The sequence below is a fragment of the Neltuma alba genome, unplaced genomic scaffold, assembly GCF_004799145.2.
Source record: "Neltuma alba isolate B1F8T4 unplaced genomic scaffold, ASM479914v2 tig00013323_pilon, whole genome shotgun sequence".
Classification (NCBI taxonomy): domain Eukaryota; kingdom Viridiplantae; phylum Streptophyta; class Magnoliopsida; order Fabales; family Fabaceae; genus Neltuma; species Neltuma alba.
In genome coordinates, this window is record NW_021637597.1 from 12,759 (window position 1) to 29,721 (window position 16,963).

General features: G+C 37.3%; 2 protein-coding genes across 3 annotated transcripts; both read right to left on the bottom strand.

Moving 5' to 3' along the window:
• Positions 1-131: 131 nt before the first annotated feature.
• Positions 132-9,714, bottom strand: LOC114736245 (myosin-2). 2 transcript variants are annotated; one of them, XM_028924032.1, is made up of 24 exons: positions 8,658-9,714; positions 8,155-8,256; positions 7,915-8,058; positions 7,682-7,832; positions 7,545-7,572; positions 7,234-7,402; positions 6,975-7,038; positions 6,829-6,842; positions 6,665-6,749; positions 6,013-6,116; positions 5,745-5,883; positions 5,296-5,414; positions 5,055-5,207; positions 4,870-4,959; positions 4,543-4,620; positions 4,177-4,335; positions 3,471-3,665; positions 3,015-3,220; positions 2,804-2,939; positions 2,321-2,450; positions 2,002-2,106; positions 1,800-1,915; positions 1,308-1,520; positions 132-989 (listed from the first exon to the last, which is right to left on the bottom strand). In XM_028924032.1, the coding sequence occupies exons 1-24, from the start codon at positions 9,123-9,125 to the stop codon at positions 516-518; spliced, it is 3,642 nt and encodes a 1,213-aa protein (XP_028779865.1). In that variant the 5' UTR covers positions 9,126-9,714; the 3' UTR covers positions 132-515. The 2 variants fall into 2 exon arrangements, with proteins under 2 accessions (XP_028779865.1, XP_028779864.1); XM_028924031.1 differs by having other exon boundaries at positions 132-992.
• A 4,576-nt stretch (positions 9,715-14,290) lies between these two features.
• LOC114736264 (uncharacterized) lies at positions 14,291-15,899 on the bottom strand. The gene is made up of 2 exons (XM_028924045.1): positions 15,165-15,899; positions 14,291-15,051 (listed from the first exon to the last, which is right to left on the bottom strand). The coding sequence occupies exons 1-2, from the start codon at positions 15,820-15,822 to the stop codon at positions 14,639-14,641; spliced, it is 1,071 nt and encodes a 356-aa protein (XP_028779878.1). The 5' UTR covers positions 15,823-15,899; the 3' UTR covers positions 14,291-14,638.
• Positions 15,900-16,963: the final 1,064 nt, after the last annotated feature.

Here is a 16,963-nt window from a genome sequence, read left to right on the forward strand (position 1 = left end):
CTGTCAAATCCTCTGTCCCTTGATAGAAACAGAGCTCATGAGGTAATAACGACTTCAATCTTTACTTGAAGACTAGTAATAGTAATCTGCATTCTAAATGAGATTCTATTTCTTCGACTCCTAACAGAACATATACAATCTGAAAATACGGATTCTTTTACCTCAAGAAGATACCAATTAATGCTTGTTGCCTTCGGGACTGTGATTCACATGCATCATAGGATACAACAACATATACACTAGACTCCTCAATACACTACGCCGTCCTAAAAGCCTATCACTGTTTACAACCTATAATTCCCCCACCATGTAAATAAATAAAACACTGCTAGATTTACAATTCCTTTTCCTTCACCAACTTGTCCTGTGGAAGCACCAAACTTATTTTCGTCTCATAATATGAGGAGGAGAAAGCTCCTGAAAAGGCAGCACACAGTCCATGATACTATTCCTTTTTCCCTTTTCTTGCCTTCAGATTTGTTGTACTTGAGCAAAGAGAGTTTACAGAATATGTGCTATAGTCCTCTTGAGCTTATCTTGCCCCACCAGTTTTGACAACTAATTTCTGCTTCTGGACTGCCTGTCTTAGAAAGCCTGGCTTTTGTTTCCCGTAATCTTCCCTTGTATTCTTTCTTCCATCCTTCAAATCGGCGTTTAAGCTGCCGGAGTTCTTCGCTGGGATTCATGTGAGCTGGTTGCCCTGATCTAGCCGCGAGTAGAGCTTTGGCATCATCATCAAAAGTCTGTTTCCGCTGCTCAAATTCTTTCATCAGATTGCTCACTGCGTTGAAAGTATCAGTAGCCTCTTTCCTTGCTCCATTCGCATAAGGAGTGCTAGGAAACTTGATAGGTGTACTGCCCGCGGGTGTTCTGGATTCCACGGAAGTAGCATCTTCGGAGTCATAGAAGCAAGGTGACATAGCATCGCATCTTCCAGGTTGATCAGTGGAATTCTCAGCAGCAAGGCTCCTCCTAGCAACGGAAAGACTCTTCTGCATTCAAGCAGAAACTGCTTTCTCAGTATCGGTTCTTTTTTTGTATGATCAATGACAAATTTAAAGCTAAAAGCCTTGAATCATCTCATAATCAAAACCAATTCATTATTAGGAATTCTAGTGCACAGGTGTCTTTACAATGACAGGGACGAATGTGCAATTTTATTCGGTGATACAGGGGATGGTGAAAGAGAATCATCATCACAAGTAAAGGTGTGATTAGATTTAAAAAAAAAAAACGCATCCATTTAGACGACGGTATTATGGAAGCGTATGCCAAAACTTGAAGACTTGCATAGGCTTTAAACTTACTTGTAAAGATGTCATCTGTTTTTGCCACATCTGTTCCATTGATTTCATCTTCATCTCGTACTCAATCCACCTCGTCTCAAATTGTTTTAGTTGTTCCTTCAACGCAGTATTTTCCTCTTCCTTTTGCTTCAGAGTTGCTTCGGCTTTGACAACCCGGTTCTGGAGTTCTGTCAAAGTTGATGGCAGATTCTGAACTTGCTCTTTATTCAAATCCTGTCAAACCAATAAGGAGATCTTTTATCAGCTTGAGTAGTCCACAGCTATTTGTAAACCATCATCAACCAGGATATACGATTTGCATAGCCCAGATTCTTTTAAGGGGCCAATGACGAAGACATGATTATGTGAATCTTTTGATTCTTTCCAAGAAAAAGTGGGATAGGTTTGAAAAGGAGATATAAATGTGGACCATAGCTTCATTGAAATTACATCGAAGGAAAAAACCGGAATTTAGTGCATTTTCAGGAAATATAAGAGTGCAGAACAAAGTACCTTCACTTCTGACATCTTAAAACGTGACTTTTGCTTAGCTTTAGCGTTTTTACTATCTTTCTTCAACATATGGAGGAGACTACTAGCACGCCTTCGAACCAACCACCCCCGGATCACTGCGTCAAAACGAAAAGACTGATCATAAAACCATACGCAACCCACTTCCCAATTGTAACTTGAGAATAATCATAACTACACTAACCAGATTGTAAGCGTGTGATTGCCTGCGTCTGCTGAAGCTTTTCAGAAGCAATAGATGCAGACTTCATCGAATGATATGTCTTTCTCACAATCTCTCCACGAACAACTGCAATGTAACCCAATCAGCCATTACAAAGTATAAGCAAGAATGTGGAAAATGCTAAAACGAAAACAGATCAATTGTTTGCAGCAAGAATTTGAGCCATGGATTCAGGCAGAGAGCTTTTAAAGAATAACTAAGGTCTTCAAAAACATCAACCCAGAAATGAACATAAATAATTCTGATCAAAATGAAATTATTGATAATAGACTTTTATTACTTGATTGTAAAGCTATTGCTCCATTCTTGAGGACATGAAAGTTGCGGCGAGCTTGATGACCACGTAACCATTTTTGAACCCCAAGTATTCCCAGTATAATCTGTTTCCTCCTATCCTCCAGGACACCAATCTGCAAATCCAAAAAGCACACAAGAATAGTTAAATGAGGGATGCTGGTACATGAATGAAACTGTTTTGAAATCAAACACATTCATGATTCATAACAGATGCATGATCGGTGAAACAAATAGTTTATAGCTTTTTTGCATCATGTCAAATGGAATGTCAAATCAACCATGATGATCAGCTCATGGTACTCTTTGACTTTCAATTCAACAAAAAGTCTACATATTTATCTCTTAAGAACAATTTTCAGGAGCGACAGCATGAACTTTACATTTTATCGACATGATTCAGGAAAAGTTCATAAAGAGAAAAAGAACAAAGCAGTTCTTCCGACCCACACATAATAATTGGACGTACCTGCCCGGTTCGGAGATACAGTTTTGTGTAGCCGACTTGGTACATTTCAGGAGGGATGTTAAATTGTTGTAAAACGGAAACTGAGATGCTTAATGGATCCTGAGATACGCTGGCCTCGGAAAGCAAAAACCCATACCTACATAAATTCAGGAATGTAAATGCACCTGTCATTTAACATAATCTAGAATACTTAAGGAGGTTTATCCAATACCTTCTGGCAAACTCTTGATGCATCATACGAGTGGGATATCCAGCCCTTGAAATTCTAACAACCTCCAAAACTCCACAACACCTGAGCTGTTGTAAGACAAGGTCCTCATCATATATTCCAGCCAGGTGCTTAGTATTGGGCTTTATGCAGCGAATGAAGTGAGGCGTGGTGCCCTCCAACTGATTCATCAACTTGAATAATTGGCCCTAGGGGAAGAGAGAGAGATTAACGTTATTTTCTTTCCAAAAAGTTGAGAGAGTTTACTTGTTTAGTTTTAATATTCCTAAAATCCTTACAGTAAACGTTTTCAAATGATGTGCAGCATAGACTTCATTTTTTGTTATGATCTCCCACTTTATTAAATGATTGGTGACTTCTGTAATAGGTGGAGACACGATATATAATCTCCTCAAATATTACTGTATATAACCAGCTTAAGGAATACCATAATGCTACCTTGAACTTTGTCCCAACACTCTGCTTTTGTGAACCCGAGGCACCTACGTGGGAGGAATTTGACAGCTTAGATTGATCAATCATTTTGGAGAACAACTGCAGCAGTTGACAATTACATGATGACAGGAGCTTGAGGGAATCTGGAGGCAGCGGATCTCTGTTCTTTTCTAGGAATCCATTTGTGTCGTACGAAACCTAAGTGAGGTCCAGGCGCCAGTAAAGTCATTAAAAATTAGTATAACACTGACTTCCACGGTCCACATTCTACATATATCAACAGGCCCGGGGAAAAAGTAGAGTATATTTACAGTTTGTAAACTTCTCCCACATGTATCAACACGTCAAACATCTAAATATATTTGGGTCCAAATCTCTATGTGTAAGTAACCGTTATTAAAAGAGTCCAAATATTAAGTTATATACAATTCGACTGCCGGTAGGGAGAAAAATAGCAGACAATCGACGTCTTTTGAAGCAGACTCAATAATAACCATGTTCGGGAATAACTGAGTCATTTGCAAAACATGTGCCGCGTAAGATTAGATTTCAGATCACATAACCATTTTACTAATCTTCATATCAAGCAGGCTTGCTCAAATGCATGATATTGTAGTCCTCTATGTGAAAATTTCTAATTTGTTGAACAAAAACTGTACAACTGAAAACGACAATATACAAAGATTCTAAAAATTGAGCAGTAACTAACCTCCCCAGCATAATGACGAACGCGAAAAGCTCTGCCTCTTTCCCCTTTGAAACAAGGATTAGCATTCAGGTGCTGTCTAATTTTGTTGGCGAATGTTTGATCAGTAGCCTTGGGGAAATTTGATTCCTCATCCAACAGAGAGATCAGCCCCAGCGGTTTCTGCACCGTTCACAACAAATAATAACTAATACTAATAACAAACATAATAAGGTAAATTACAGCCAACGTTGGGATCTGAACTCATTTTCGGGAAATAATTTAATTTCTTAAGAGATTAATGCATGGAATTGAAAGTACTCAAAATCATAACAGCTGTTCTCTCCAGTAAAAATGGAGACTTGTGGTAAGATTGAACTGTAGCAGTACCTTCTCAAAAAGATCCAAGCACTCTTGATTGTCCTCAAAATCTACTTTGTTCCAATCAACGCCATCCAATTCATAGTCCTGAAACATAAATTGAAATTTTGCTATAATGTATTGATCAATAATTTTCAAGAACACACCAAACCACATGCTTCACATGCAATCTTAACCTTTTTTCTTAAACAGCTAATTCACAGATGATAAGGCATTGAAAGTAATTTACAACAGTACAGGTGCTATATTCTTATTATCACAATTCGGTATTTAACGTTTCTAGGGCAAATATAGAAGTTGGAAAGAGAAATCTTAAATAATAACACAATTACTTACATCCTGCTCAAGTTTGAACAGATGCCGATTGAAATGTTGTTGAAGCCTCTCATTGGCGTAATTTATACAAAACTGTTCAAAACTGTTTTTCTGAAATGTAAAAACCATTAGAATTTATAACATATGTACAAACGTTTTTTCCCAAAACATCAATAAGCAGTAACACATTTATACAAATCAAATACCTGGAACGACTCAAACCCATAGATGTCAAGGATACTTATGGATCTCCCAGTGCAACGTTTGCCCACTTCAAGTGACTTGTTGATTTGTTCCACAAGCCAGTCAAACAAGCTTGCATATATGAACTTTGCCAATCCATCCCTTGTGTCAGTTGCCTGCACAATAAGAAAAAACTCATGGAATTTAGTGCATGTGGGAGCTGCAGAAACTAGATTCATTGAACTGTATGAGTAATAAACAGACCTGCCACAACGTTAATCTTTTGGAAATAGTATCTTTGCCAGCTTGGATTTTCCGAGTAGATAAAGTTACCATTAAATCCTGGGAACTGCAACCCATTAGCTGGGCAGCATTGGCAACAGCTGCCAGAGCAAACATATAAGCTCATGTCATTTTTTAAATTGTAATTGAGAAATCATATTTATCCCCATATGCTGCATGTTTGTCACAGTCAATATGAAATTATGAACCAATTCAAAAGTTCCCTCCTATAAATTACTGAATTGGACATGATTGAGCCTGTAAAGCATATGGTAGGGTGGGTCTTGAAATTCACCGCAAAGGTTCAAAGAATGATCTAGTTAGCTTTATTCTTAACTAGTCATTGCCACCGTTGGTATAGCAAAGTAAGAGTAGAGCACAAGGTGAAAGAAGTCCATCAATACGCATGATACCAAGACTATGAATCTTACCTTCATCGTCTGCAACCTCAATGTGATTTTCATTGTCAGTTACTCGGAATGATATATTTCCCAGCCACAGTATTGCGGCAATCATCTTGAAGACTATCTCTTGATCCTCTTTGCAAATTCGAACATCATCCAGTGCTTTCTGGGGAAAAAGTATTTGACAAAAAAGTGGGTAGAATGACAAGAGACGTTTGTTTCATATGAAGCTATAAACGAATTAAACAGTAATGTTCAATAAATGAATCGTCAAATGTTACAGTTTATAGTATACCATTAGCTTATGAAACTTCTTAGTATCGTCAATACCATCAATTTTCATGCAGTCACTTTGATTGAGATACTTGTATTCACTAGCACCTTTAAGATTCAGTCTCCCTGCACATAAAAAGATAATTCCGGTTATAAGGGAGTTTATAGCAATTTAAACTAATAAAAAATCATGCAGAAAAGGTTATTTCATTTCTAATTAACATGCAAAAATTTCTGTTGACAAATTTATATATAAAAACAATTCTGCTTTTAAACTCATGCGTCTTTACTCATTGTCAACGATGCAGAAGTCTTTACTCATGATACAGGAACGACCAAACTCACAAGTCAGAAGTTCTATGACTAATTTCTGACAATTTTTATAGCATAAACCTGTCATTTAAAATAGAAAATTATAGTAATAGGTCCCGTTTATAATGGTGAAGTAGGACAAGAAAATGAGAATCCTCAAGCTGAGAACTGGATGTTCAAAACACTGAAGTTCTATCAGTCTAAAAAAAAAAAAAAGACAAAGCAAAACAAAAACATAAGAACACGGGACATTGTTGTTGGGCTTGAGCCACTGGAAACAAAAATAATTCAACTGAATAATAATTATAACTTAAACGCATAAAGTTATACACAATTTAACAGATTGCTTGCAAATACATCACCTTTAAGATCAGGCGAAGAACCAGCACAAAGTTGATAAAAGATATGATACGTCCTCTCTCCGCTGGCCAGTTGAACAACCCTTGACTGCTCAAAGCGTTAAAAATATCTCAGAAGTGACCAAGGCAAATTGTGGTTTAAGTTCAATTAAGGCATCGTGCATTACCTTTTCTAACAGAACTATTAAAGCATGTGGGTTTCAGCAGGTGACAAGCAAAGGGACACAAGGATATCAAGTCAGTAATCACAATGAAAATAAATGTACCAGGATGACACAATTGCATTTAAAATATTTAACTTGAACAGCCTTACAGGTTTGAATTTTGGCCCCACATATCCTCCCCAGCGTGCTGAAATGAATCTCAATCAACTTCCCCTGCACTTAGGGAAAGAATAATTTCAGCCAATTGCTCAGCCTCTAGGATTCATCGACAATGTAATGCTTAGCCTTTAAGAGAGTTAAAATTGCAGTTTATGGGCAGATTTGATAGAAAACCTTACAATGTATTGAAATTTTATACACTAAAAGCTCCAGAAAGTTCAACTACAATGAAAAGAACCACAAACTCACAAATCTGCTAGAGTTGTCATTCCTAGATGTTTTCGCATTCCCAAAAGCTTCTAATATACAATTCGTCTGGAGGACTTCCTTTTCTACCCCGCAGCTGCTGCCACTTAGAGCCGCTAAGTATTTCATGGCAAACTTTGCCGTCTCTGTCTTCCCGGATCCACTCTCGCCACTATAAACAGAAGTCTAACAATCAATATTTTCGATCAAACACGTCATGATATTTTACCTCTGCTATAAGCGTTAAATGCTACTGACTTCAGGAAAATATCTTTTAGATTCGTGAACAAAACAGAAACTGAGACATGGCTGACCTTATAATAATTGATTGGTTCACTTCGTCTGCAGAGTATGAAAAGCAAACAGAAAACATTTAGAAACATATCGTACATTTATAGCATACATATCTCAAAGAAGGAACAAAGAGGAGGGAAGAGATAATTATAATCACCTCTCATCATCTCATTAAAAGCCACATCTGCCATAGCAAAAACGTGTGGACTGTCCGTAGTCTTCTGCCTATAAGCCGAGATATAATCATTTCCATATATCTGGATCTCTTTGAAGGGGTTGAGAGCAATTAAAACCGGTCCTGCCTTATTCTACATGCATAAAGCACCAGTGGCATATGAGAGAAAAGGGGTGATAACACGAGAAGAAGAAGAAGCTAGAATAGACACGTACATATATCATGTCCTGAGAATATCTAAACCGGAGATTATGAAGAACTGAGGGCTCATTTAAGTAACTAAGCTGTATAAGATCATCCACACCCTCTAGAATATCTGGATTAGCTGGTAAAATCTCTGATCTTGCCACCTTCATAATCTACAGTAACAACCCAGTGGCACAAAATGTAAATCATCCTGCCCAAGTTTGTACTAATATTTTCTTTCAAAAAACATAGAAAGCTTAGAAGCTTACATCTCCATGCGAGAGCGAAACAAAAGCTTCTCCTCCTGAAGTTGATTGTATCTGTCCTAGTGCCCACTTTCCACTGGGCGGCCTACACCAAACACTTAGTTTCTGGAAAACAACCAAAAACAGAAAGGAAACTTATCAAATGCACACTCGACTAACAATGTTATCTATGCAAATAATAGATAAAAGCAGGAAATATACATCTTTGGCTCTTCGGTTTGAAGGTAGCATGTGTTAAGAATCTGTACTTTCTTAATGAACTTTTTTTATGCAATCAACATCGTAGTCAGCACATACTGCTGGATTACCCATACAAAAATGGGAGCCTCTTGATAAAAAACACAAAAGCAGAAGGGACATATGAAAGCAGGTATACAGTGGAACCAAACACCAAGAATCGTTAAAATTTTGTTCATGAACCAAGAGATTGCAACGCCATGCATCAAAGTTCGAACGAGAGGTAAATAAATAATAACTATTACAACATCTTTGCAGTGCCAGGTTACCGTTTTTATGTAATAAGCAACGTTGTCATCACCATCCAATTCCTGAATCTTCCCCGATGTTGCTGTGGAAGCAGTAGATGCGGAAACAGGGTCCTCTGATGATGATTGGCTTATATTCTCTTCCGATGTCACGATATAAGGAGATTCCATGTCTTGCTTCATCTTTTTGCTCGCAAAACTTCCTTTTCTCCTATGTCCCACATCCCCTTCTTTCTTCTTGGTCTCTTCTTTTGCCTTTGCATTGGAATTATTTTTGGACCTTGTTGTTGCATTCTGATCACCTTCAATCCTAAATTTATTCGGCAACGACCGTCTCGCTGAGGGAAGCCGTGCTCTCGACGTCGGACGAGTTGGCAATGCTGGCGGCAAGTCCTCCGGCTTCTCTTCTTCTCCTCTCCGCCGGATTGATTCAAGCATTTCTTCCAGCGAGCTCCTCGCTATCGCAGAAGGCGTAGAAGATAACATCATTTTCGGCTCCCAAAGCCCCAAAAATTCCACACGGATATTCCCAGATTCCTGTCTCAAACTCTCATACCGACCTCAATATTCATCCCTCTCTCCTCGTATTCAACCAGTACATTGCCGATGACATGAAAATTTAACCGACCTCTTTTGAGATTTAACGTCGAAATGATAGTCCCCTTCTTTGAGTTGGAGTTACAGATACACCATAGAAGTAATAAAATCAATAGGCTCTAAGGGGGTGAGAAGGAATAGTGTGAATTGGTTTATCTCCTCGATTCAAAACAATCTCCTGGATCGTTTGCCAAATCGAGGAGATGCAGGGGTTTTCAGCGGTAAAAGTTACAGGGTGGAAAGCAAGGGAGAGGGAGGTTTCTGCAGAAAACAAACCTCCTCTCAGAGTCAGAAAAAGAAGGGAAGAGATGAAAACAGAAAGAATTTAGGAAAATTGCAGTTGCAGTGTTTGTTTTCGTTTCTGTTAGACAACAAAGACAAACGATTCTCGTTCTCCTCTGTTCCTCAAAACAAAAACTTGCTTACAAAGAAAAAAATTTTGGTCATCGTCGCAGAGTTGTTTTGCTTTCTCCGTTTTGGCCCGAAAGTTCAAATATTTCAGGAGAGAAGACAAGACGCCATAGGCATTCGTTGTTTAAGAAAACCGTTTGAATATTTTATTGTATAAAGAAACAGTGCAGCCTTCCTTTTGCATGCATGATTATTCTCATGCTATCCTAATATGAATTATATTAATATTGTTAAGTTTCCAACATAAATGGATTATTCTTTTGCAGAAAACGGCAAGACTTTAAAAGAGTATTATGGCCGTATGAGAACGACCACGGGCCATAACGTGGCGGGAAGGGTGACACGGGTTGTATTCAAGAAGCAGGTTGCTCAAATGGCCGTCGTATTTCAAATTATTACAAAACTACCATCCTCCGCTCGTTCGGTCGTTTGCCACCAAACTCAAACCTGCTATTTTTTTAAGTTCTTTTTTTTTTCATGAGATTTATTTCCGGTGCATCAAAAATTTTTATTGTTTCATGAGATTATATTGAAGTAATACTAGTTTTTTTTTGGGAGCAGAGTGAAGAATTAATACAGGGAGTTAATAACGATAATCCCAACTTCATTGTTTTTAACTTTTTCCAATTGTTACTTTCAGTTATTAATATAAGAACTAGTTTGATTTTTAATTTGATTCTAAATATAAGATTCTAATCTATGTTGTCTCACATATTTATCTATTTTTCTCAATATAGTCTTTATACTAGTTGTATATGTTCAATATTCTATTAAATGGTAGTTTTAGTTAATACACATAATTAATAAAGATATTTTAAAGAAATAATACTTATTTATTATAAATAATTAACTTAACTAATTTTTTAATATATTTAAATTAGTTAACTAGTTTTTATATTAAAAACAGAACTAGTATAATTTACATGCGTTCTACTTTCGTCTCTCCTTTCAAAAGTAAAATTATTCATTTAGTGGTTGATATAAGGTCATTGAAGGGGAGGAAAGAAAAATTAATTCCCCCATATTTGACTTGTAATTTTTTTACGAAGTGCATGCCCCCCAAATTCATTCACATCAGATAACACATTATTGTTTCATGAGATTTATTTCCGGTTTATCAAAAATTTATTGTTTCATGAGATTATATTGAAGTAATACCAGTGTTTTTTGGGAGCATAGTGAAGAATTAATACGGGGAGTTAATAGCTGGTCCCAAAAAAAATACAGGGAGTTAATAATGATAATTCCTACTTCATTGTTTTTGACCTTTTCTAATTATTACTTTTGATTCTTAATATAAGAATTAGTTTGACTGTCAATTTGATCTTAAATATAAGGTTCTAATTTATTCTGTCTCTCATATTTTTTTTTTAAAGACAGTCCTTGTACTAATTATATATGTTAAATTTATTAAATAGTAATTCTAGCTATTATACTTAATTAGTAAAAATATTTTAAGAAAAATAATACCTATTTATTGTTAATAACTAAATTAACTATTTTTTAAATATATTTAAATTAATTAACTAACTTTTATATTAAAAACTAAAGCTAGTATAATTTACACGCCTTCTATTTTCCTCTCCCCTTTATTCAGAAGTAAAATTATTCAATATAAGGGTGTTGGAGGGGAGGAAAGAAAAATTAACTCCCCCATATGTGACTTGTAATTTTTTTAAGGAGCGCGCCACACACACATATATATAGGGGGACGAATTTGTTCGCTTGTTTGGCTCAAATTATTTTATGAAAGTGAGAAGAGTTACATCAATAAAATATAATAATTATTAGAGGAAGCATGTTGAAATGGAATATAAATGATGACAAGCATATACATCTAAACCCTTGAAATTAAATTTAGCGAATTAAGTGAATGAATGAGTATGGATGGTGGGTACTACAAATTTATATCAGCGTCCCAAATGGTAAATTCAAACCCGTTCATAATAAATGTATATGTTTGGGGAACACATATCTAATGACAATTGTGAATATATTGACAGGACGTGACACACATATTTTATAATATACTCCTCCGGTCCTTATTATAAGACCCAATTGACTTTTTATTTGGTTCTAATTATAAGACCCATCCATTTTGTCTCTTATATTTATGCATTTTTTTCCAAGATAATCCTTCTAATAATGATAGTTTTAGCCAATATACTTAATTAGCAAGGATATTTTAGGAATGACAACACTTATTTATTATAATAACCAACTTAACTTACTTCCTTAATCTCCTCAAATAAGTCAATTGGGTCTTATAATTAGGACCGGAGGAGTATTACTTTAAATTATGAACCTCATTCACTTGATAGAGAAGGTCCCTACGTGTCCTAATAATCTTTTCAATTCACAAGTCTCTTTCATTTTCTTCTTACTTGTCCTTTTTTCCTTTTCTCTTTGTTAATAGTGAAGTCAAACTTCAGCAGCGATTGGCTCATTAATGCTTTGCAGAGAGTTTTATATGTAATCAAATTGATCATCTTCTCCAATTGAAGGGCCATATATACTTCCAGCAAGTCAGATCGACGAAGCACTATGAGAACCATGCGTATAATATGAAAATGTAGTTATGGTAATTTACATTTACAAATGGATTTATATATCAAATTATAAAGACTGAGTGTCCGTTTTGAATCTCTTTTTTTTGGCTTCCCCGAGATGTTGCTCTCGTCAAAACTCAAAACCGCGTTTTGGGAGAACCAGAACGTAGATTATTTTAAAATACAGCTTTAATCAAAATTATTGTGTAACGGGCATACGTTATTATATATATGTAATTATGTTTTGTGGGTTTTCGAAGATGGCTTTTTAATTATTTTCATGTTCACGTGGGTCTGAAGTAACAAAGAAAACCTAATGAATATGGGTTTTTAATGGTTTTGTTGTTTTCCCGTTAACGTTGCCTTGATTTTGTGCTTTTATGTATGGCTAACGCGATTCTCGATCAAGTGCCGCTTTTCCAAGGCTCTGTTTGTTTGGTCGCACTCAACTGCATTCTGTTCTATTCTTCTTGTTGCCCATTGTCATTTGTCAACATCAATTATTACTTATTCCACCCCCCAGGCTGTGCTTGATTGAGTACCTTCTCAATCAAAAATTACTTTATTCAATCAACATGCCTATTATTTTGCTTCTAAGCTTTGGGGTCATCTCATGTGCTATTGATTAATAAAAAAAAAAAATTAAGTGCCGCCTCCAGTGCTAAACCTAAATATAAAATTTAGTTTTAGGATAAATTATCTTACAAACTAATTTTATATTTAGGACCGGATGAGGTAGTATTATTGGATTTAAGTGGGAAATTTTTTTCCAAGTGTGGTTCCCCCGTGAAGTAATGTCAGTGATTTTAACTTAACCCGACTGACTATTATTGGTTTATGTAACTTCACTAGAGTTGTTAGGACAATTCGTGCTCATATTACAGTACATTTCAAGGAAAAAATTGATGGAAGTAAGCCCCCAATGATGAGGGTTTTAAAAAAGTGTAAAGCGATCTTAGACCTTAGATCTCGGAACTTAAAATGCAGACTCAATCATCAATCTCATAAAGTGGTGATTGGGCATCATTGCCTACTGGGGTTCTAATCATAAGATCAGATCCTTCTTTTCTTCCTTTAAAAAAATGTTAGGCCCATATAAACATGGGCGTGAGTTATGGGCCGAACACGTACTTAATGTAGATCTGGCATGATGCAACAATAATAGTTCCCGCTCTTTGCGAGAAAAGTTAACATTAAAATCACCAGTTAGGATTAGGTTTAGTGGAAAGAACTATTGTCTCACAACATGACAAACTAACATTTAAATTATCATTAGAAGGAGTGCTCACATTTAGTGTCCAACAATACCTTAAATAGGATTGTCTCTTATAGGAGGATATCTTTTATTTAAAAAAAAAAAAACTATCACTATGATGTTGGAGAGGCAGCTTGGTTTGGGTTGGGTTGCTAATAATTCTGCTGAGGAAGGAAGCTTACTAAACAAGAAGCTGAGCAATACTCAAAATGAAGAAATTGACTTTCATGTTTCTTTCAAAATTCCTACGATGCCGAAAGTTGAATTACAATCTTGTCATTGGAAGGACATTGAGAAACAAACCATGTTATAATCTGTCCCCCCCCCCCCCCCGGGGAGGGAGTATCAGTCATGCTTCAACTTCTGAGTCGACAAGCACATTCACTCATAAGTTATAATAATGCCCCACATTCTGAAGAAGATCGTAGCAGCGTTTGACCCCCCCCCTTTACTGTCTTTGCTCCTAGTTCGGCCTAAAAAGGAAGCAACACTGATTTTAACGATTGCTAATCCGATCGAGGATTGGAAGCAATGCCAAACTTTTTTTTTTTTTTAAAGAACGGGTAAAGATGAGCAAATTGTCCCCCCCCCCAATTGCTTGAAGTATACGCAATATGTAGATTTAACGTTACATTTAGTATACTATACCAAAGTCAACCATTGCAGAGAAGGCGGACGCGCAACGGCTCATAAATACAGGAGGGACACTTTCATGCACATGAACAAGTTATCTACTTGAGGAAGCCACTTTAGGATTTATATATAAAAAAAAACGAAGAAAATAAAAAGCGAAAAGGAACTTAGGTGGAGCACTATGATGACAACATGAGAAGATCTTGTTTTGAATGATGTGGAATCTTCTCTAAGCTTCCAAAACAAACGCTTTATCATCCTGCCAAGAAGCCAAAACCTGGTCCCTATCTCAGCTTGCAGCATGAAATTCATTACTTTTTATTGAATTGAAGTAATTTAAATTTTGTACAGATCGAAGACCCACCCTTTGCTAAATTGTGAAACAAGAAGAAATCATAATGTTAGGATGTGTACGTGTAGATGTAGCTATAATTGAGCTTAATATACCATTTGCTGTAAACTGGGAATCGGATTCTTTTACCCAATGAAAAAAAGCAAACTTTACACCCCGAATGATGGATCGTCTACCATTGCCGACCAAATTAGGCAAGCATTTCTCAGTGAGCCCCACGTCTGATCATCTCATGGTACTGTCTCAACGACTCCTGCCTCTGCAACCTCATTTCCTCGTTGAACTTGTTGATGAAAGCCTCCACACGCCGGTTCAACTCGTCCTGGCCCAGCGACGGTTCTTTCTTCAGCTTCCCTGAACCCGAACTCGGTGTTTGGCTCGGAGACTCGTTCTCACCCGGGGCTTTGCTCCTTCCGTTGAAAGTCTCAGATTTCTTCACCGCAGGTGTGCCGTTCTGGTCCGTCCGCGGAGAATTCCGACGCAGCTGCGAGTCCCACGTGTCGGACTTCTTCAGGTGCCTTGCTAACGGCATCGCACGACCCTCCGTTATCATCCTCCACGTGCTCTCTAGAGTGTCCTGCCGCTTCGCCTTCATCACTCCCAGCGCCGCCTTCCCTCCTGGGACCACAGATCCATTCACCGTTCCTTTTCAGATTGTTTTTCCTTTCAAACATCAAATTGAACAACAAAATCGAAAATCAAATTCATATCACAGAGAGAGAGAGATATACCATCAGGACCAGCTTTGACGGCTTTTCGGTGGCCGAATCTGGCAGAAACCGGCGGTTTCTCATTCTCATTTTGAAACGACAAACCCAACGAGTCCATTCTCTGCATGCTTGTCCGCAGCTGAATCTTCGCTTCATCGGAGCCACTCACGACTTCCTTATGATCCTTCAGCTTCGGTGTCTTTGGTTCCTGTACACTTGCATCATAAACTTGTGACTCAGAAACGAGGCCATCGGAGACAGGGTACTCCATCCTCACATCGCGGGTGATCATGATAGGCTCCTGCGTTAGATTCTGAGAAGGCGGAAGGACCACTGTGTTGTACTCCGTCGGCAGGCCCTCAGAGATCTCGACCGGTGCCGTGGTGAGCGTCTGAATAGACGGAAGGAGCACTGGGTCGTCTGGCGAGTGAGTATGATCGAGTTTATGCTGGTGTTGGAGTTTGGAAGAGGCGACGATGCTGATGATGATGCAATTCATGAGTATGTAAAGGTAAGGAGGTCTGAGGCAAGTGAGCATGAAGGTCCAGATCGAAGGGCATTCGGAGACGATGAAATCTGAGACGACCGGAACTGTATGCTTGAGGGCCAGTGCTACAGTTAAAACACCGGTGGAGACTAGTATCATCTTGAGGGTTGAACTTGTCGAGAATGAAGCCATTAAAGTTATTTTCTTCACAAGAAGATAACTGTATAAAAATCCGTATCACACTGCTTTGTATATCTCCGGACCTTACCTTCTCCGGCGATTTCTGTTACCTTTCAGATAGGGGCGTGCCTTGAGAGAGGTATTTATAACGCCGGCTCCAAAAATCAAGTGCGTTTGCGATGAAATGTGGACCCTTAGATGGAGAGCGGGACCCACAGCGGGTGTGATTATTGAATTATTCTGCGTTTTATCCTAACTCGGTAAATGGGATATACTATACTAGTATTTTTGTGAGGAAATTCTTGAGTACACGATAGTATATTTGGACCTTTTATTTACGTAATAGGTATTAAACCCTGACTCGGTGTAAGAACGGGGGGCAAAGCTTCATGAAATTTTTGTTGGTCTAAAAAAATATTTTAGAAAATGTAAAATTTTTAAGATTTAGAGAGTTTGTCGTCAAATCATTCTATGATGTATAAATTGAAAGTCCGAGTAAAGGCTAGGTTAGGTGATAATATTGATTCTTGTTTTTAGGTCTTTAATTACCTTGCTACTGGAGTTTAAAAAAAAAAAGCATCTAGTTACCACCTTGATGCTAATGATGAGAAATTAGTCTTTTCTTAGCATTATTTATAACTATTATATTTTCTTGCTCCATTTTTGAATGAAAAAGTTCCCTTTTCCATGCAAGGATGGTGTGTACTAGCTTTGTACCTTTCATTTTCATTTCACATTACAACTGAATATTTATATATAGTTACATGTCGGGTAAAATTTAGTAAAAATATAAAGACGATAGAACAAGTGGTCGGTGAGAGGAAAATAATTGATAAAACAAGACTTATAATGAGTGAAGAGTATAAAGGAAACATAAATTAAATGAGGATGGGAGGTGTTGTTAGAAACAAGGGTAGAAATATACTCTATGAAATAAGAGGGTGAAGATGGGTGTATATTAAGGTAGTAGCCAGAAATGAATGAAGTCGGCATGGACGGTTTGGTTACAAATGAAGTAAACTATGATTAAAGGTTTGATTATTGGAATTAGGATCCACTGGGCTCGTGCACAATTACTATAAGACGCAACACTCTGCCACTCACTCACTCCATTTGTTTCTGGATCTTCAATTTAAAATGTGCTTTTGACTTG

Excerpts from the sequence above, each read along its gene's own strand:
- LOC114736245 (XM_028924031.1), bottom strand. The coding sequence starts at position 9,125 with ATGATGTTATCTTCTACGCCTTCTGCGATAGCGAGGAGCTCGCTGGAA. Across the intron at positions 7,833-7,914 it reads ATTCTCAGGACATGATATAT|AATAAGGCAGGACCGGTTTT; the intron begins GTACGTGTCTAT and ends TTATGCATGTAG. Across the intron at positions 3,221-3,470 it reads GTGTTGGGACAAAGTTCAAG|GGCCAATTATTCAAGTTGAT; the intron begins GTAGCATTATGG and ends CTCTTCCCCTAG.
- LOC114736264 (XM_028924045.1), bottom strand. The coding sequence starts at position 15,822 with ATGGCTTCATTCTCGACAAGTTCAACCCTCAAGATGATACTAGTCTCC. Across the intron at positions 15,052-15,164 it reads CGTCAAAGCTGGTCCTGATG|GAGGGAAGGCGGCGCTGGGA; the intron begins GTATATCTCTCT and ends CTGTGGTCCCAG.